Consider the following 22,549-nt stretch of genomic DNA (forward strand, 5'->3'; position numbering starts at 1 on the left):
ATGGTAGAAAACTCACAAAATTGATTTTGCATTATACCCCCTCTTTAATTTTCTTTAATTTCCATTATCTAACATGTTACAGTATGTGTCCTGGTTTATGAAATGAATCTTTCTTAATGATAACATAATGTTCAGAAGACAAAAAAGCTCTTTAGATTGATTGTAATAGAATGGAAATGTCTTTTTGTTGTTTCTGAAATGGTCACAAATATAATTGTTTTGCTGTTACAATTATATTGTGACCTGAATAATCCCAATTGTCGATTAACCAAATAATCTTTACATCCCTACTTGAGTGTTGGTTTTGAAACATGTCTTTTATTATATATTTTGTGCAATAGTTCCATTAATTATCTATTTTAATAGAATTATGTAATAGACAAATTACATTAATCTAGTGCATTCAGAGATGGCCGAAGGAATTCTAGACTTCAAGCAATGAAAGAAGTAGTTTGGTAGTTAGGTTAAGTAGTTTATGTGTAATTTGTCATTAAACACAGTGAAAAACAGGTGCAAAGCTCAAGCTTGTAATTTATGTATGCTTAATTGCTTGCGTCACATGCATAATAAGCTTTAACATTCACATCATTGACTTTTATTGAAGAAAAATACATTCTCCTAAATGTTAATGAGACTACAAATTATAGAATAGTTATTAATGAGGCTGTGCAATGAATCAAATTTGAATCAAGATCAAGATTCAGTCATTTCTAATTGTCCGTGATCAGCTTGGATCTTTTTAACTGAGAGCTCTCCAGCCAATCCTGACATTGAATTTTTTTTAAATTGTTTGTTGGCAATAACAAAATAAAATACAATCGATCAAGATGCACTCAGTCAACAAAAATCGTTATACTTTTTTGTCATACTGCTCTGCTCTACCTAATAACAAACATTATTATTGATACAAAAATATTAAAACCTTTTCCAGATCTACCTGTTTAATGAGGACTAAATGGTTAAGTTTAGTTGTGGGAGGTATGAGAAGTCTCCAAACTTTCCCAGCATGCTCTACTACATGGTTCAGGCTCATCAGGCGGAGATGCCACCCCTTTGACTCTGTGCCATTTACTTTGGTATTCTTCGCCCCAAGCCTCATTACAGCTCCAAGAAAGAACTCCTGTGCAATTAATTTTATGTAACCTGCGGCAGGAGAGCTTTGAAGGGCGTGTTTTTGTCAGCCTCTGTTTTACACTCTCACAAGGAGGATACTGTTATTGAACCTGGGAGATAATACAGGCCTGATTAGCTGTTCTGATGACGCTTTAAAGATGAGACACTTCTGACTTTCTACATTCTGTTATACGTATATTTTTATATCTCTGAAGTCCAGTATTGGTACACTTTGGCTTACTTTAATAACACAACAGGAATAGCTCAAGTCATTGTCCACAACAAACACTGACTCTGTTGTTTTGTAAGTTGTAGCTGTGAGCAGATGAAATGAGTTCTATTTTCAGGCCATTGTTGGGGTTTGTTGTGGAGGTTGATAATTACTGGATACTGTCATCGCCTCTCTTTGCATTGCAGTCATAGTCTCATGCCGCCTCTTGGTACCAACCAGAAGATAACTAGTGTTTTTAATGCTAATCATAACATAGCCAAGTCCTAAATTGGCTCTTTAGTGTAGATCTGACATTTCGGCAGAGGCACACAGCGACAATGCTAGAGGAATGTAGCAGACCGGTATATGCTGCTCATTTATCCTACAAACTTTTAGTCTGGAATCTATTCTTTTTAGCATGTGTCTATGGTTTTGTTACCCATCAGGACTCTACACTATACCCTGGGGTCTGTGCAAGTTTTTTCCTCTTCTGTTTGTTGTTTTGTTGAGCGATATTTGTTTTAATCTCTCAAACATTTTTTTTTTTTTAAATATACAATGGGATGAAAAACTGATGGCCTAGGTGGGTTTATACAAATAGTCTAAATGCACCTAGAACTCTTCCTTTCATAGCTCCTTTAGCATAGGAACCTTGGGAGACTCCTTACCAGCCTTAAGGAGCTATGATCTCGTAATTAACTATGCAGATCAAACCGAAAGTTTCCAAATATTACAACTGTTTTGTCTTATTTATGTAATGATGTTTTAGTTTTTTTTTAGTTCAAACGTAGCACTGATGTTGCTTCGTTGTTTTCTGTTGTTTACTAATGTGAAGACATGAATGTGAATTGATGTGAAGACAACAAACCATAGACTGTATAAAGAAGTGGACCGAGGGAGTGTGACGTCACCCATAGCTTTCCGCTCCAGTCAAATGAAGCTCATCAAGGTTAGCAGTTATGGGAGCCAATTTGGAGCCACGTTCTATATTTGGAATTTTGATTGTGAGTATCAGAGCAACCAAAGAGTCAGTCAGGAGCAAAGCTGGGGAAGGCAACGCTGTCAATCAAACTTGTTACTAACGCTAGAGGGAGCGACGTCAAAGAAAGAAGGCGGGATCATGTAGAGCAGGTTAATGCAAACATTTTAAGACCAAAATGACATAAACACAGTTTACTAATGTAAAGTGAACTGGAGCCAGAATCTATGGAGCCAGAAGCATGCCCATAAACACTTCCTATTTGGAACGCGCCGGCTAGCAGGTTAGCTATGTCCATTTATCTGTACAGTCTACATGGTGAATCTGCACTCACCTTCAGTAATTAATCCATAAACTCAGAGGAGTAACACAACAGGACTCATCTGACCCACTGTTTAAGAGATATTTCATGGCCCTGGTCTTGTTTTCTCCGTTAAAGCCAAAACACTGCTGTGCCACATAAACAGCGGTATGTGATAACATCACCAGGCCGTGGCTCGGTTCTGTTGTGCAGGTGTGAGTGTGAGCCATAGAACCCTACAGCTCGGTTCAAAAGGCCCAGTGTGAGTGCAACCTTAATGTACTGTCTAGTTTTGTTTGTTTTATTTTAACATGGGTCTTTGTTTTATCATTTTAATCTAATTTTATTGTGATAAATTGTATTTACGGTACATATTCAACAAGAACACTTCTTATGTTACTTAATTCTTACATAAGAGACTATTGTAAACCCAAATTTGCTTTGAATAAAATAATTAAAGGTCCTATATTAAGAAAAATTGACCCTTGTGAACTTTAAGCGGTGGTGGAATGTAACAAAGTAAAAGTAGTTAAGTACTGTACTTAAGTATACATTTTGGATATCTGTACTTTACTTAAGCACATTGTACAGTGTATGTTTTTCACATTTATCTGTACTTTTACTTGGGTATTTTTTGCCCCAGTATCTATACTTTTACAATATACAGTACATCTATACAGTACATCTTCCACCACTGGATTTAAGTCATGTTATAACGTTTTTACCTCCTCAAAAAACAGACCTGGAGTTGTGTTTTGTTTCATTTCCACATGTTTGAATAACACTTTATTATTAGTCTGTCTACATCTCCAAAGCTCAAAATGCTCTGTTTTTCAATTCAATTCAATTCAATTTATTTTTCACAATGGTCAAAGTTTAGTAAGGCACATACACACATACACACACGTAGCAACATACACACACGTATCAACATACTATCTACAATTCTGCGTTTATATGCTACATATGGAAGTGTCTATTGTTCACCTATTCCCAATTGACCCTGTGAAAAACATGGAACCCCCAAGAAGCTGTAAAGCTTATGTAATGGGGTCCATCACCCTGTGCGAAACACCCAATGATGGCTTGGCAAGTATTCCTTTTCTTTTACTTTGCCCTACACATATATATATATATATATATATATATATATATATATATACACACACAATATACATACACAACCTATACATTATATATGACCTATACAACATATAATATCTATATATGACACATGCATAGCATACATATATACATGCAGCTGCACACATATATAAATATATGTATAATACACACACACATATCCACATACGTTTACATACACACACCCGTTATGAGCAGAGAGAAGATCCAATGCAGAACTTGAGCCGCACTAAGTAAGTCAGGCACTATAGCTTCCCAGTAGTTTGCATTTCAGATTTCTTTTAAATATATGTAATGAGGGAGACTGTTTAATGTTGATGCTTAATTCATTCCATATTTGTGGACCTCTATAGCAGACACTAAAGCTGGTACATGTTAATTTCCTAAATTTTCCTTTTAAAATACATTTTTTCCTTGTGTTGTTCTGATGAGAGGATGATTGTAGTGGGATAAGGTCACACAATCGACTGTTTAGTTTGTGAACCACACTGTACATTGTACAAGCATTGTGATATATGTTACTTTCACATAGCTTTAGAAGACCATATCTGTGGAAGAGTGGATTTGTTGGGGAGTTTGACAAGGACCAGGTGATCGCCCTTATGGCTTTTTTTTGTAATATCTGGAGTTTAGCAGTGTAAGTGGGATAGGTGTGGCACCATATCACATTGCAATAATTCAGGTGCGTCTCAAACAAGGATCTATACAGTGTCAGCAGTGCTTCTGATGGAAGTACATGCCTTATTTTAAACGGTAGGCCAACAATTTTGGATAATTTTTTAACCAGCTCATCAATGTGTTTTTTGAAATTTAAAGATTTATCAATATATACTCCTAAGAATTTAGTGGAATCAACTTGTTGGATAACTTGGCCATCTATTTTTATGCATAGGTCCTCATCACAGGATTTATGTCTGTTTGGCAGGAAGACAATAAAGAAGGTTTTGTTAATATTTAAAGACAGTTTGTTGCATTTGAACCAAGTATTTACCTTTACGAGATGTTCATTTAGAAGTTTCCCTAACTGATCCAGGTTTTTGTGACATAAACAGATTCGTGTCATCAGCAAATAGTACTTTGTGAATGTTGTTGGAACAAAAGACAAAATCATTTATATAAATAATAAATAAGAGTGGCCCCATAATGGATCCTTGTGGGACTCCTGTCTCAATGATTTTTGTGTCTGAATTTTGTTCCTCAACATGCACATATTGCTCTCTTCCACAGATATAACTTCTAAACCACTGGAGTGCTACTCCTCTGACACCATAGTGCATCAATTTACCAAGAAGAGTTTCATGATCTATAGTATCAAATGCCTTTGAAAGATCTAGAAACACCCCAACCGTACTCTCCTTCTTCAAAAGCATCGTTAATTTTCTCAACAAGATCTAAAATAGCCATACATGTGGTGCTGTTTTTCCTAAAGCCATATTGTGAAGGTACTAATATGTTATACTTATCCAAATATTCTACAAGTCTGGAGTATACTACTCGTTCTAATACTTTAGAGAGAGTTGGGAGGATGGATATAGGTCTGTAATTTTGAGTGTCATTTTTATCCCCAGACTTGTATATGGGTATTATTTTTGCCATCTTGGTTAATTTTGGCACCATGCCTTGTGCTAATGAAAGGTTGATAGTGTAGGCAAGAGGCTCAGCAATTTCATTTACTATGGCTTTAATGATTATGCTACAGATGTTATCAGCACCAGTAGTATGAGAAGACTTTAGCTTGTTTATGATGTTGATGACTTCTACTTTACAGGTAGGTTTGAAAAAGAGTGAGTTAGAATAGGAGCCCTGAAGATAATGCTCATAGTGGGCACCCCCTAGTTGACATATATTTTTAGAAAGTTGTTTACCAACAGAGGCAAAGTAATTATTAAAGATATTAGATAAGTTGGTATTTCCATTTAGTTCATTTTGCAACACCGTGTCCGGAAGGACTGAAGGTTTTTGTGTGCGGCTGAGGATCTCATTTAACACCTTCCAAGATTCCTTTTGGTTCCCAAGAACATTATTGAATTTGACAGTAAAATACATTTGTTTGCTTGTTCTTATTATTTTTGTCAATTTATTTTTGTATTTAGTATATAACATTTTGTTGTGGGTGTTAGGATTTTTAACATACTGCTTATATAATTTCATTTTCTTTTTTATAGACTTTTGAATTCCTTTTGTTATCCATGGTTTGGCATGTGTACTATGCTGTTTAATTATCTTTTCCGGAATAGTTTTAGTAACAGAATCTGTTATTTCAGAAATTAGTGAATTATATGCACAGTTGGGGTCTGAGGTATTCAATACTGAGTCCCACCTTTTAGTTTGAAGATGCAGAATCAGATTCGCAAGGGTTTTGTTGTTTAGAACCTTCATTTTTCTCTTTTCGCATAGGTCGGGTATTTTGTTCTTCAAATTCAAATAATGTATAATGGGATAATGATCTGTGATATCGGAATATACTATTCCTGATTTACATTCAATTTCTGCTATATTAGTTATTATGTTGTCCAAGGTTGACTTACTTCTCTCTGTAACTCGAGTATGTTTATTGATAGTTGGGAAAAATGATGAGGAGAAGAGTATTGAGAAAGTCTGTTCCAATGTTATCTTCTTTAGATATGTCTATGTTAAAGTCTCCCATGATAAGACAGTTTGTATTAGTTTGGTTTATGTGGACTAAAACATTCTCAAGTTGATCTCTAAAAGTATCACAGTCTGAATCAGGTGGACGATAAATTACTCCTATGATAATAGTTTTTGAATTTATGTTTTTTAGTTCTACAAATAATGAATCAGAATAACCATCATCCAACCTAATGTCTGTTCGTTCCTTTACTGAGAATTGGGAGCTTATATATAGACATACTCCTCCTCCAATTTTACCAATTCTATTTTTGTGATATAGTGAGTATCTGTCCAGATTAAAATAGTCAAGATATGTTAGTTCATTTATCCAAGTTTCACTACAACCTATTATCTCAAAGTCATGGCCTATAGTGGCAAGTAGTGAAACCAGGTCATCGTGATGCTTTTTGATACTTCTGATGTTTAGATGCATCAATGAAAAGGTAAAGTCACTCTTAACATTTATTAAATCTTCTGCGTTATAATATTCACAGTTTATGTTCCCTAAAGTACCAGAATGGTGCTGGTCAAATTTTTCATATTCTCTACTACAATTTATGTTTATCAAACCCATATGTTACCATTAATTTGATATCAGACATTATTCTTGTCATCGGTAGATACACGTTGGCCCTTACCAGTATTACCATCTTTCCCTGAACCCCATAAAGAAAGAAAAAAGAAAAGAAAAACATAAAATAACAAAAAATAATGATAACAATTTGACTATAACTCTTATTAACTTTGTGAGTTTCACCTTGTGATGTCATGAAGTGGTAGTTTTTAAGTTAAGAGCTCTTACGCTTTTACCTTGGGTTCAGTAGAGATGGGCAATTCCTCATCTGAAATCATCCAAATGATTCTAGTGAAGGTGTATGGAGTTTAAAAACATAGTGGAGCACTTCCTGTATTACCACATGATGACATCACAAGGTGGAACAGAGTGTTTTTAGTCTGAGAGAAGAACACGGTCTAAATATGCTGGGTTTGTGTGTTAACCATGTGGAGAAGAGGAGTAACTATAGCACAGTAGATGCACATAGTATAGAGAATAAACTGAGGCTAACCTGACCCCATGTGAATAATTTCATTGAATTCAACACAAATGTTTTTTCTATAGTTTGATGACCTTTCTGCCATATTTCTAACAAACACCAAAGAATCCCCTCTGTGTGCAGCAGGAGCGATGGTCTCCACTGTTGCTCATCTGAACCCAAGACCGACTGTAGGTGCTCACCTGAGTGCACCTCGCTCTCAGAATCCTAAGGTGGCTTCAGGCTCAAACTAGTGCAGAGGTGGCTTCTGAGGCCAGGCCTTTTTCTGTACGAAACTAATGAATAAAAGATGACACTCACAAAAAGAAGGCGTCTGAGGAAAAACAAACAAAACATTGCTCTTGCTGCTGGAGTGCAGCCACAGCGGCCTGACATGGGAGATAGGCCGCGGTTTCACTGGAAAAGAACAAAAAGCTCAGAATATTCACAGAAAGTTTGTTGATAAGAAAACAAAAGCAGAGTGGATATTATCTGAATCCTTAAAACTCCAGCTGAGATAATGCAGGAGCTCTCATCCCTGTGCTGTTTCTTGCTCTCACTTTGATGCACATAAGAGCCGGATTCTGTTCACTGTGAGCCCATAATAGAAAGCCTGGTAATGTTGCTCTTGGCCAGTGGTTTCCTCTTTACACCACACGGTTTAGTTTCTTCTGTGATGTTTTGCCTTGTGTTTTATATATTTTGTCAAAGCAATACTATGACTTTTAGCTCAAGTTTCCAGATGGATTCAAACAAATAAAATTTTAGTAATTGCTGGGGTTTTCTTGTAGTTCAGAGCAAACACTTTTTCATATTGGTGTTTGTTGTCTGACATTATTGACATTATTTACATTTAGGGGAGGAGTTCCAGAGTGCAAACCGCATTGTATTGTATGTGGGCTTCAGCTCAACTTCAGCGTAACTCAACCCAGAGATGCTCCAGTGCTCATGATTGTGTGTGATTAAAAAAAACAAACAAACTTGAATTACTACTGTTAGATTTTTACTGAAAATGGCAACTAATGTTTGGGAAGCACTAGAAATGAGAGAAAAATTTCTAGACACTCCCAGCAGATACGGTGCGTGTGACTCATCACCCTTGTGTAATAACATCATCTGCAATCCTGCCTGCCTCCTGTTCAATTACTTCTGTTGCATATTTAAGTGTCTTCTATTCTTCCTGTCTCATATTGGATTCAGTTCTCTTTCATTTACACAGAACAGCTTTGTTATTGCGACTGTTTAAAGCAGAACTATTGAATACTGTCAAATCCCACACCCTCCTGAAGTCTCGCAGTTGTTTATGTCTCAGTTGTTCTTCTAGGGTGTGCATAGACTGTACATAGAAGTGGACGGAGGGACGCCATACTGTTCATTTCCAGCCAACTGAAGCCAGTCGAGGCTAGCAGTTATAGCGGCTGATTTGCAACTAATTTCCTTATTTAGAATTTCTAGTACATTTTTCATATCAACCAAAGCTGATTTCCACAAGGCAGGTGCATATTGACGAAACGGCCTAGCTGTCAATCAAGCCTGCTACTAATGCTAGAAAAAGGCACCTTATTGGTCACTTATTATTGTTCATATTTAGATTTAAACACCCCAGGAACACGTAGAGTGGTTTAAAAGCAGCATTTATAAAGGAAGGGGCTCAGAAATGTCTCATGTGTTGTGTTCAGGTGTTGAGTTTGGAGCACCAAATGAATAATTCAACTTCAGACAGATCATTCCTTCATCTCAATAAAAGTGAAAATTGGAGGATAATCAGATGCCATGTACATCACTAGTGCAAGACATGCCCTAATGGTCCAGACTATGAGCAATAATTCCCATTGTCATCTATTTTCATACATTCTGTGTCACACCTTTTTGTCTTTTTACACAGTTAACCCAATGTCAAATCACCATTTCATCTGTATCGCCACTGTATCTCCTTAATCCACCACCTCTTGTATAGTCTTGGTATATTTACTGTATTCTGTTTTTCATACACAGGTATTCTGCTATTTTTGCTACTTTAATTATTTCTTTGTTATTATTTTTGCATTGTGTGAGCTAGTGTGCCCAAGTAATTTCCCTTTTGTTTCAATAAATGTCTTAGTCTAAAAGAAAAGAAAGAAGCTGGAGTGTAGAGAGTGTCCTAAACTCGCATCAGAGAGAAAAACATCTGGCAACTTTGCTCTTAATTTACTTCGCAAAAGCATAACCGTCTTATTAAAAAAGCCTAAATAAGTATTTTTTGTACATTCCAAAACTATGCCTTTTTCAAATAATTGTGTAAATATTGTGTCTTGGGTGCAGAAAAAGTATATGGGGAGTTCCTGAGCTGGGAGATGGAGGATGCGCTCTCTCACCTGCCTCTGAAGCCGGGACAATCGGTGACACTTGCTGTCAGCATCAAGGTCAAGCTGGACTTCTCGGGCCAGGAGAACCTACTGCAGGACCTCAATGATGGTGAGGACCACACATCACCTTAACCTGACTCGAAAACTGATTTTCACTAATTGCTTTTAAGTGCCTATTTTGGCGGGCTCAAGGTGTTTTTTTAACCTTGTGTAAGTATATTGACGCCAAGAATTCACTTTCAATATTTCCACACCACCACAACCAAACTATAGTTACTCAGAGATTTTCAGGCCAGACACTGCTGTTGCAACCTATTACCCACTGAGACTACCTTGATAACTGTTGATAGTATGAGTATCTTGTCCAGGGACACGACGGCTGTATATACTTTAGGTGTCTGCTCTCTGGTTCTTGAGGTAATTTAATCTCTCTATTTTAAATTAGTGTGAAAGTTATTCCTTAAGATTGTGAGAAAGAAAAAGTTAAGTACTTGTCAATATCTGGGTGCAGTGGGCACTATGTAACTTTTCTGATGGAGGTTCTGCCACCAGTTTGGAGATGCCATGGAGATGCCATGGAGATGCCATGGAGATGCCATCGCGATGCCATCGCTTTGTCTTGATTGTTGCACTCTGTGGCATTAAAATTCTAAGCTATCTCTATGGAGACAAGCAGTTGGTGCCAATAGGTCAAGTTGCAGGACAGATCTCTGGAGAGGCAAACACACTCACAGCTCTTCACTGTATTTTGAGTAATGTAAAAGATGGATAAGTTTAATGCAATATCCACCACCTGCTCATGAGGATGAGGTGGTTTCTCACATAAAGGCAAGATAAATGTGTGTAGATTGGCGTTGTTACTGTTACTGTTACTCGTAACTCTTCTTTAGATGCCTTATTTCAGACATGTATTGTGCGATGTCTCTGGGTCACTTCTTTCGCCCCGCTCCTTCCCTTGCACAGCCTGATTTCTCCTCAAATTCTTAGCATTGCCTGTGACCTCTGCACCTTCTCCTCTAGACAGTAGCTTTCCTCCAGTAAATCTATGCAAGAATGAATACTTATAATCAACAAACCGGTTTAATTCAGTTCAGACTGTACCCACATGAAATTGTTTATCTCTCCAACTGAGCCTTTCTCATGGGGTCATTTTGCCAATACAGCTTCACTGTTTTAATTAACTCAGCTGTGACTGGAGCTCTGAATTGTGCTGATAACAAACGACCCCGGCTGCAGTCATCATAGAACATTGTGGGAGGCTGTATTGGGTAAATACATTTGATGTTTGTCTAATTCTCTACTGTAATCGCATGCCGCGCTGTATTACCACGCCATCCACTTTGCATAGAGTCCGATTGGCTTTGTTTTCTGTCTGGACTGTTGTGTGTTGGACGATTACCAAGTCCTGAAGTCTGCGCTAATTAAACTGTGAAATCTGTCATTATTTCAGACACTACTGACTCACTCAACATTTAATTACATTGCTTAGCTAACAAGCGGAGCACCTATACAACTTACATGTATACAAAAGTGGAAAACTTTTGTGCTGTTTAAAAGCTAGAATTTTCCAAATTTTTTGACTCATTTTACTATATTGCAACCGTGGACCAGGATATTTGATTGTTCAAACTATTTATTTATTTTTTTACTTTTTCCATGGGCAACATCAGTAAATGTTTGACCAAATAAACATAAAAGCGACCATTCACCTGTCTATCCTCAATTGATGCCAGTGCTGCAGGCAGTGAATTGCATGGTGGTTAGCCTCTAAGGCATTTGTGTTTACACTTAAAAAGAGTTGTTGTTTGATGCAGCACCACTAAATCCTGAATAAATAAGCACTGGGCATACATCTAGCCTGGAGGTATTGCGCTGTTGCTCCCTCTTTGGCTGACCTATGTCTTTCTGCTTCTCAAGGGCAGTTTACAATACTGGCTTCACACTCTTACTGCTATTCAGATTCTTAAAGTAGTTGTACTTGTTATAAAAGTCATTTAATAAAACATTGGGGACATTTTACAGCTCCTGCCAAATAAGGATAGTTTGTGGATGTGTGGGTGGAGATGAATATAGAAATCTTATTTTAGAGGAACCCTCTTCACACGTTGTCAGCTTGCTCCAAAGTCAGCACATGAATAACGTCTCACAGCTTGTTTGGTGTGAGCGCACGGCTGGTACATTAGCGCTTTACATGACTGACATTCATTTAATTTTAGTTAGTAATTAACACCTTTCTACTTTTGGACAAACATTGAAATGTGAGCTTGTTCTGTGTCACTTTAACACACTGTGGTGTCCTCTGTGTGTTTGCTGTGGCAGAAGGGACACATCAGACAAGGCCACAGGAAACGGCATTGATTGATCTGAAGAAGAGTCTCTGCCTCACTCGGAGTTCAGCCTGAGACGCAGCACTATAACTCAGATCAGATGACTGTGATGTCATCACTAATGGGCCTTGACTGAGCAGCAGCGTTAGCGTGTTAAATGGTGTGAGCGTGCTACCTAATGACACTGCCCCCGCCTACATTAATGCACTGCTTGTCTCTGAAGATAGTCTGGTGCCTGTTATCTGCTCCAAGTCAGGGCTCGTCTGGAACTAGTGTTACAGTTGATGTCTACAGACACAAGAAACCCATTATGCTAGGATCCAGTAAGAATAAAAGCATATCACAAACAGTAGGATGTGTCCAGCTCTGAGTGCTGTTTTATACTGTTCTCTTGTGCTTTTGCCTCAATTGACTCCAGACTGAGATGAGATTGTTATTTAACTTGTGCAGATGTTAAATGATTTATTTAAAACAGTAGTGTCCAAACATTCACAATACTGTGAATCATTCAAAAACAGTAGTATGGAATAGTATGAAATTACTTGAACTCACCAGGAGGCCTGAGGGCAAAGAAAGAATGGCATTAGGCTCGCATTTGGCCCCTGGGCTTTAATTTGGACACCACTGATTTAAAACTCTGAGAGAGGTGGGCTACTTGGTGCAGCTTTTAGGTGTACAGTCATGTTTATCCAATATTAATAATGAAAGATAAAAAAAAAATCAAAGATTAAAAAAAAAACTTTTTAGACGAGATACAGCTAGTCCAATTTGATTCATGTCTCATTCGCTTCGAATCCCCCCATTCCCAACATTTGTTTTTGCAGTTAAAACAAAGCAGCTGGTTTAATGGAGCCTCCAGATGGACCCAAATGGCTTCCAATAATGTCTCATCATTTGTTTGAATCTCTTTGAACAGATTTGTGCTCATTGAAAGCTCCATCTTTCTCTGTCTCTCCTCAGATAGATGAGTAATGAGGTTCTTGCGGTCTCAGTGAGGCTGATTTGACAAAGAGGAAATTACAATGAACTTCTGTTATTTTTAATACGTTCAGTCATCCCATTTAAAAGGTCATAAGTCACATTCACAGTGCCACTTGTTATATGCATATGTATTAACCTTTTTACATGTAGAAGCTAGTGTAGCAACCACTTTGTGATGAAAATGCTGAGTGGAGCGGTTTCTCCCGAGGCCCAGACTCTGGACTAGAGGGTGCTGGGGTGCGCCTGGCTCAGAGCAGTGCCAGGGCTAATCACACCAGCCATTACTCACAGTGTGCTATGCCCCTGATACTGACTGCTTAGCCTAATGATGTGAATGTTTAGAATCTGTTTAGATCTGACCTATAACTGAGGCCTAGTGGTGTCACCCCGTCATCTCCATGGAGCAGAATTAGCAATATTCCAGGTAAAGCAATAATCTGGAGACAAGGAAGTGGTAGACTCTCCGCTAGAAAAGTTACACCTTTGCCCCTTTAAATTTTTTAGTTTTATACGCTTCTATTGACTTCAAATTGAGTTCAGTTTATAAGGCACATAGGCCTAGGGGAGGTGCAACTAGTAATAGAACATAAGACTTAAAGGCCCCCTGATGGTGTATCGTTCGTGGTTATTCTTGGTCTTTTATTTATTTATGTTCAGTGGTGGGTGATGATTGTGTGAGCTTATGTCGTGTGATGTATTTTCTATGTGTTAAAGCATAAGACCCCCTGACCAAAGACATATTTCTGCCATGAGAGACAATCAATTATTATCTTATCTTGTTAATTTGTTTTGTTGTTTAGATTTGCATTGTTCACTTCTTTAGAGTTTGCCAAAAAACAACAAGGAGGATGCTGAATGAAGTTGAATGGAAGAATGCTTACTGATGGTCAATTCAAAACCCAATCTGCAGACAACTGACATTGCCTTGAACCAAATGTTAGAATTAGCATCTCAGTATTTGGACAAATGCAATGGCTAAATTTCTCTTCTGCCAAGTCACAAAATCTAATGAGTCCAAATTTCAAATAATGACAATAATGGAGATGAGTCGGACGGTCATTCAGTGAAGTGCTCAGAGCTCACTAAAACAGTTTGGAGTCTGGTGATGTCCCCTAGTGTCGGGACAAATTGCAAGGGTCTTCAGTTAGCTGACGTCAGACTGGTACGATCCGTTTGACGTCAGGCTGTGGGCTCTGGGCTTCATTTTGGCTGCATTGTTTCAATGGGTTCAAATTGGCAACCCCTGTAGTGATGCCCGACACGGCTACTGATAGTGCAGCTGCTCCTACATTCTCACACTGCTGTCAAGGTCAGAAAAGTAAAAAACTCCACTAGCATTTTAATATTACAAAATGCCATTGGAATGCTAAAGAGATTTTCACAATGAATCTTTAATTGTAACTACTTGTAGGTTTTATAAATTCTACGCTGATATTCAAATAGGGAGGATGAATGAATTGCGTGATGTATGATTTTGGACCTTCGAGGATGAGAAAAGGGAGTTGATTACTTAAAACCAAAGTTTAACTTACCAACAAAAATAAACAAAAATGAAAGCATGTTTTTTCATTATGTATGATTTATATATTATTTCATTGCACAGAAAAATAAATAAAAAATATGCATCTTTTACTGTAAGCGGGATTGCATTTCCACAAACCTTACTCTTTTTTGCCATGAGAAGGGCTGGCTTCTGTTCAGTTCAACAATAACTTACAACATTAAACAGATACAAACACATTAATATAGAACAAATCTAATCTGATGTATCTCCATGTAGAAGTATGATTTTTGAATTCAATTAAATCATGCAGTTTAATTTCCACATCCAGAAATGTACATGCTATCACTTTAAGGCGGTGCAACTATTTTACACTGTTAGTTCAAGCTCAAAACTTTTAACACTGAACACTCTCTTCCCTTTGCTGATTATGTGATACTTTATTGTTTTCAGATGGAATCAGCGTGACAGGCCTGCCAATCTCCAGCCCCCTTCGCCAAGTGCTCAAACCTCGTCCCGAAAACAAATCAGTCAGCAGTGAGTCGGGCAAAGCGGAGTACAACCACATAAAGGTACAGAACCACCTCTCCACACATTATGGAGGCCTTAGAATCCACAATCCCTTTTATCTGTGGCCGGCCCATTGTCTTCATCTTTTGAAAAGTTTTCTCTTTAGTAGTATTTGAGCAAGAAGTGTAACTGGTATTGCACCTGAAGCTTGCCTTTCATAAACTCCCAATATCACAAAACGGAATGACAAATAAGATTTTTTAAAACTTAAATTATTCATCAACAGTTCCTGGACCATGTAGAGCAATGTTTCTCAAACTGTGGTATGTGAGCTTGTGTGCATTCTTCTGCAGTTCACTTGTTTTCTAAATTTAGACCTGATTTAATCCACATTTTTGTCCACCTTTGAGGTAGTCTTTATCTAGAACTTGCATAGCATATTATTGTCCTGTTTTAGACCTGATTTAAGCCGATCATTTAGTCATATGATTAGTCCTGTTTTTTGCCTTGTTTAGATATGGTGATACTTGGAAGTCCACACATTTTTTCAACTGGTACTTGGTGTCTGAGAACCACTGCTCTGTGACTCATTTTAAAATTTGTATAATAGTGTAATATTATATTATTACTGTAAAAGAATGTAAAAAGTTAGTGCCATGCAAATTTTAATCCACACTATTAATATAGCACATTTTATAAATGAAACATTTTCTAAAGTGCTGAGACTGAAAACAAAAAAAAATTGAAAATGTATAAATGCTCAATTTACTAATCCAGTGCTTCTCAGTTATTTCCTATCATGCCCCCCCATGAAGAAGAAAAATTTGATCATCAACATTAACAAGACAAAAATAAATAAAACAATTTGTCCTGTTTTTTTTTTTTTTTCTTTATCAAAATGAAGTTAGGATTAATGGCTGCGATGAGCACGTTTTGCAGGGCACAGCTTTTCGAACCGGGGTTTGAAGCCTGATACTGCAACTCTCAGCTCCTGCTCAATGTTTAGCTGGGACCTCACTTTTCTGGTGACTTTCGTGCGTCTCATTATCTCCGTCTCTCTCTGCCTTTCTTTTCATCCCTGTTTAAATTTTTTCCTATAGTGTCTCTTTAGCAAAAGTGTCTCTTGTTCACTGTCCTGTGTCACTATCTGTTCGCTCTCTCCTGCTCTTTGCTGTGTGCGCGCTGCGTACACGCTACCTACAGTGTAGGGTTTGCGTGCGTACACGGCATAGTATTAGCTCTATGGCAGGCATACCCAAACTGTGGCCCAGGGGCCAAATGTGGCCCTCAGACCAATTTTTCTTGGCACATATGCTTTAAACAGTACTTTTTACTGTACATTTCTGAAAATCTACTTTATCAAGCCCATATGAAATATTTCATGTGTCCCACTGAGGATGTAAGCATGAATAAAGGTCTAGTGTCTAACTTGTAATAATGACGCAGATTTGAAGTAGTCACTGTATTGATGACCAGTCTAGGGCCCTCAATCGGCCCTCAGCTTTGTCTGTGTTTTTATATGTGGCCCTTAATGAGAAATGTTTGGACACCCCTGCTCTATGGTGTAGGGCCTGCGCACACTCTCACAATGAGAGCGCAACTGCCACCTACAGTAGTGGACGTGCAATTACACTTTATTCTAGTACGGCAAAAGAAAAGCATGTTCCCGGAGTCGCACCGCGCCCCACTATTTGAGAACCACTGTACTAATCCTAAAAAACATTAAAACTTGTAAAATCAAATCAAATTAAAGGCGCAAGTGGTGATGATGACCCTCGCCACCATTGTATGTCTCTCCCATGCGCCCACCATGAAATCGTGACCGCATCTGTACTTGACTGCCTTGTACACCCTTCGCTCTTCCTGACTGCTGCCTAGACCACTATCTGTTACCATATATGCGTAGTGAAATGTGCCAGTTGACTTATACTGGTGTGGTTCAGGGCCTTGAATCAACAAGCCCGTGCATAATACAAAAGGTTCCCATGGTGTCGTTGACTTTTTTTTGACTGGAGTGACCTAAATAGTGTCTCTGTCAATTTCACTTTGCACTTTGCATCTGTGATTCATAGAACCGTAGTTACATACATTAAAGCTATAGTGTAATTAACCTTTACAATCTTACATAATGTTTGTGTCAGTTTTCAATAATTACTATTTCTCATTGGTGTACATTAAAGTACATGTGTCTCACACCCAACAGGGGTCTCTTAAAAGGTGATGCTGTATTGTTATGGGAATTAATTTTTCACTGACTGTAAGAATTAGGGCACAGACACTTAAAGGAATTTTCTGCAAAATTTTTATAATTTCTGTCAAACTAATTTTCTTTTTCTCTCCAGTTCTATTGGTGGTGCTATAGAGCTGAGCTGTGTGAATTTAATTAAGTGTCTCCCAGTACATAAGAGATACAAATTTCAATGGTTGGACTAAGCATGTGCATGTAACATTCAGACTGGGATCACGCAACAGTGATTCAAATTTGAGCTCTCTAGGCCAATGCCCACAGTTGTCTTTATATTTCTTGCTGTACTATGTCAAATCTGAGCTCATTTGGACCAAAACACCTAGGACTAGTTTGTTAAAATAAAACCACAGGTGTCGAAACTTCGTTCCAATATGGCCGACATCCTGTTCCTAGGGCATTGCTTCAATTCATTTTAGGCCGGTCTCATGGAGCCCTATCACTGCTTTGAATTTTGTGAGTTTATGCCAAAATTTTCTTGCCTGCTCTCCCAGAGGCGTCCATTTGTAGGCAGCGCTGTTGAGTCAGCGAGCATCGGACATTCTCAGGATGCCCATTTTGTAAAATATTTTGTTGAGCCAATCATTGTAAACCCCCATGTGAGACTTTTTGTTGATGTTCAGGGGATCAAAATGCAATAATTTCCCCCCAAAAAAGCAAAACGAAGAACAATACCCCAATAGAAAACATAGAACCATAAAATAGCAATAAATAAGTAAAACAAATGAGAGCGGAGGTATTAAATATGGTTGTACGTTAGGGGCAAATCTTAATTTCCTTTCAGAACTTCAGTAGACATGAATCACACTGTTCTAAGGCCTGTGGGATTATTGCATAACTGTAGATTTCAAGGTTCTCTGGGGTTAGGTATGGAATGGGGCACATATTGTTTAAGGCAAAACCAGCAGTTTAATTAGTGGTGAGCCCTGCCTTTTAGGATCTGAGCTTGACTGGCAGCTCTGATGTTCGCAGCTGGAGCAATGGTTAAAGTAAAGCCAATTACACATGGAGCCTTTCTGAACCCCACAGCCTGTTCTAAGGATGTCCATGTCCAGTCTCCTTTGATACTGTACATGTTGGCTTTATGTTGAGCCCTGGTCAGAACATGTGCCCAAGAACAGATAAGCCCTCTATGCTCCTATACGCCTGGTTTCTGCTATGATTTAAATTTATAGCAACATGAACAAGACATTTTCAATCTCATTTACTGTTTAAGATGTATGAGCAGTAGAATTGGTCACAAACAATACATTTATTTTGTACTTTTCTTTTGAATAGGCATATGTAGTAATACACATACTACTGGATTGCATAAACTTTTTCTGGTAGTGATGAGTCTTATGACAAAATTTGTAATTGTGTTACAAGTGGAGCATGATAAACTGAGAGCCTTGGTTTGGCGTGATTTGGCCTAGAGATTGGATGGACAGATGCACAGGAAATTGAAATGGTTGATGCCAGACTGGCTGGCACTCGCAGCAAGTTCCTCCTGTATGTGTCAATGGAGCCATTCATTTGAAACAGGATCTTTTCAGTCTGCACTTTGGTATTGTGCTGTTTTACAAATATTTATTTGTGATAACAAAGATGTCCTTGGTTGTACACTTTTTTAAAGGCTCAAGTAGGATCGTTCAAATTATAAACAGCTAGTCTACAAACTTGATTTGTTATTCTCAAGCTTGGTTCAGCAGCGTTTTTAATTGTCATAATGCACGTGATTATGAACTGGAACAGTCCGTGTACTCTGGCCGAGGACACAAAAATCTGTATTACCTTATTTCTGCTGGTACTATCAGAGCAAAAATGCCTATAATGTCTTTTCTATGAGGATGTTATCAGCAGGACTGTCCCTGTGGGCACCTTCTCCTGCCTGTATCGGTACAACTCTAATGAAGCAGGTGTCTGCTGGGGCTCTGAGCTCATACTGTATTTCTTCAGTGAGCTGTTTTTGAGTGATGTGTAATCAGTCCAGCTCTCAGCGTGTGCAGCTCTGACCTCAGCTCTCTCAGTGTGAGGGCCTGGAACAGCCTTAACACTTTTTAGACTTGTTGCTTTTGCAGATTATTTATACTATGAGAAGTCTGCAAATGTACCTGTGCTGGGCTAGCGGAACGTTTCACTCAGCCCATTGCTGTAATCTTATGTCTGTTCAGTGCAGCTCTCAAAACTCTCTTGAGACTTTGATTGCAATAACTTTTCCCCCAGCAGCGGAGTTTTACAAGGATTTGGTTTTCATTTGCCAGGAGTTTTGGAGATCGATGAGTTACATAATTTAAGTGCAAGCATGAAAAAGGAATATCTAGTCATTCCACCTACATTATTGTCTGTAAATCTTCAAGTGAAAGGCTGATGTGCATTCACTTAGCCCTCACATGAACCTATATCTCAGCTACACAGATTTCATTGAAGCCATTTCATCTGAGGCTATGATGTTGAAATAGACAGGCGTCACCTATATGACCGGTCATTATCTTCAACACAGCACATGTCTGGAGCACTGCAGTTTGCTCAGGTGCAATTTCCCTTCTCAGACCACAGCACAGTATGATGGCTATTTACAGATTTCACTCAGACCTGTGTTTGTTCTGAGGAGAGACTCAATATAAAGGCCCGATATAGGGTGTAGGCGGTCACTGATTTAGACCATACTTACTATTTTTTTTGTGGTTTTATATGGACTGGGCAATATTGCAAAAAACAGTGATTTATTTCCCTCATATTAATCACATTATTTGATTCAGTTATCATTTTTTTGTATTTATAAACAAGCAAAAATTGCATTCAGTGTTGATTTTCAATGAACATAAATAGAGTCAGGTGCCATTTAATGCAAAAATTGTCACATTTCTTACTTCAGTATTCAAACTCAAACCACATACTTTTTTCACAGAGCATGTGAAATAAAAATCTTCTGATCATTGACTTTTTAAAGTGATTGGATCCCTGCTTTGTATTTATATTCAGTCGATTATTGTTTGTAATGTAACTAGTTAATGTTAGTAATGTAAAATAATGGTCAGTTTTGGCAAAGGGAAGATATTACCACTAATAAGATGGTTTTGTATTTGTATGTTGCAGAGATAATGTTGTATATAATAGTAGAGGTAGCAGTTGGTTATGGGTATGATTAGGTCAGACATTGAAAAGGCTGATGTCAGCACTGTGACTAGAACCAACAGCATGCAGTGAGGAGAAAGCCGTGTTGCAGGCATGAACCCACAGACAGGGGCAAGTGGAGGAGGGAGGACGCTTCTCTGGGCTAATCGAATCCACTGGAGATGCAGGCTGAGTTGGCTGCCTGCCAGCCAGCTGCTATTTATAGAAGACTGGCCCTCACCATGGCCGTCAGACTCCCTCCACAAATACTGATCTCAGGCACTATACAGATATTTATAACTGCCACAGCTGTCTGCCTTAGTGTGAAGATCCAGCCTATGGCCTAAAGACATTTCTCCCCATTCTCAGCCCTTCTCTTTAATGCTAGTTTGTATACCTCCAGTGTTATTTTCTTAACATAAGATGTAATTACAATGTCTGTGTAATCCCACAGTCGTCCAGGTCTGAGCCACAGTAAAAACCAAAATTAAAATCTTTCAACTTGACAAAAAGTTGTAGGAGTGAAGACATTTTGCATCCAAGCTGCTTCTTCAATTCATCTGAAGAAACCCACAGACGGGGGCTTTCTTCTGAACTGAAGAAATGTCTTGGATGAGCAGCGAAACGTCTTCATTCCTACAACTTTTTGTCCAGTTGACAGATTTTACTTTTGGCTTTTACTATGCTATTACAATGCACTGTTGAACTGTGCAGTTAAATATGGTAACATAATGAACAGTATTTTTATTTTGAAATACTTCCTGCGCGAGACGCATCATTTCCTGTATTAGCAGGAATAGCTTAAAAATTTTTACATTGACATGACGGGAGAAAGACGGCACTTACATGGACCTTGAGCTCCTGGCTGGAAAGGAAGAAAAGGTACTTTAAACTCTGTTATACTGTTGTAATGTTTTACGATGGTAACGTGTACAAACGGAAAATAAAGATGAAGGCTCTACACATGCACTTGACTTTATTAATCATTACCTGAGACATTATAGTAAGAGCTTCACCTGAGGATGCCTCTCACCGAAACAATCTGCTGTAGGGTCACATATTAAACAATGGCTTTGGGAATTTGGTGAGAGAAGCAAAATGGTGAGCGTGGGTCTCAAGGCTACAGCAGTAACATTAAAGGACAGTGCTAAAATTAAGCTGTCTGAAAAACTACATGGACAAAGAAAGGATTTGTCAACTCTTTCACGAAACAACTATTAGACCTGCCATTGTAGTGGATATGTGAAAATTACAGTTATATTATTATATTTTACTCTTGAGCTGATTTAATCATTTCCTTCTTTACTGCACATGAGGCAGCGTTTGTTGTATATCAAAAACATATTTCTATCAGTATGGAGAATGGAGCAAGGGATGCAAATTGGTGAGCATTCACTCCTGTAAGAGGCTATTGAGTCTGGCTGTAACCATAAACAAACTGAGAAAATTGAAGTACAAAAGATGGAAGCGTGTTTGATTTCCTCATATGAAATATGGAAATCTGAAATCTGCAATGCACAGAAAAGACTTCTGACATATATATCTGAAGGTGAGCTGTGGTCATTAATTGATTATTTAAAATGAGCAGTAAAGGGGTTAATGATCGACTTGATGAAATCAAATGTGTTTCATTAGTTAAAATGTGGAGAAGAGTTGTCACCTGTCTGCTCTGCCACATCAGAGATGATCAGTATAGCATATGAGCAGTGGATGGTAAAGATTTCAATGAGGATAAAGAAAGGAGCCGAATGCATGAATTGCTGTTGTTATGACCCAGCTTGTGTGTGGACAGGGAAGTAACAAAAAACAACCAAGATGGAAAAATGGTAAATTAAGACGTAATTTAATGAACAAGGATGTTAAGGGTAAGCTAAACAAAAGGAGTTTAAAAATATTGAAACAAACAGTACCTTGCAAGGTTTAAACAAAAACAAAAAGGTAAATTTAACTAAAACACAAATTTTACAGTAACAAAATCTTGATGAACAAACACAGAGTCAGTACTGACAATGAAGTGTCTCAAGACACAGAGTCACTACCACTGTAATGACACACAAGAGAGACACGCTATACAAACAAAATGTCAGACTGGACACACACAGGCCAGCAGCCCTGAACAGGTGTCCCAAATC

The 22,549-nt window shown here is 38.1% G+C and overlaps 1 protein-coding gene across 2 annotated transcripts in view; it reads left to right on the forward strand.

Moving 5' to 3' along the window:
- trappc9 (trafficking protein particle complex subunit 9) overlaps nt 1–22,549 on the forward strand; it is a 149,893-nt gene that overhangs the window by 17,630 nt on the left and 109,714 nt on the right. For both annotated transcript variants that reach the window (XM_055225437.1, XM_055225438.1), the window contains 2 exons: nt 9,714–9,866; nt 15,020–15,138. In XM_055225437.1, coding sequence (XP_055081412.1) covers nt 9,714–9,866; nt 15,020–15,138 — 272 coding nt within the window. The remainder of the gene's footprint in view (nt 1–9,713; nt 9,867–15,019; nt 15,139–22,549) is intronic.

The sequence above is a fragment of the Periophthalmus magnuspinnatus genome, chromosome 11, assembly GCF_009829125.3.
Source record: "Periophthalmus magnuspinnatus isolate fPerMag1 chromosome 11, fPerMag1.2.pri, whole genome shotgun sequence".
Lineage (NCBI taxonomy): Eukaryota > Metazoa > Chordata > Actinopteri > Gobiiformes > Gobiidae > Periophthalmus > Periophthalmus magnuspinnatus.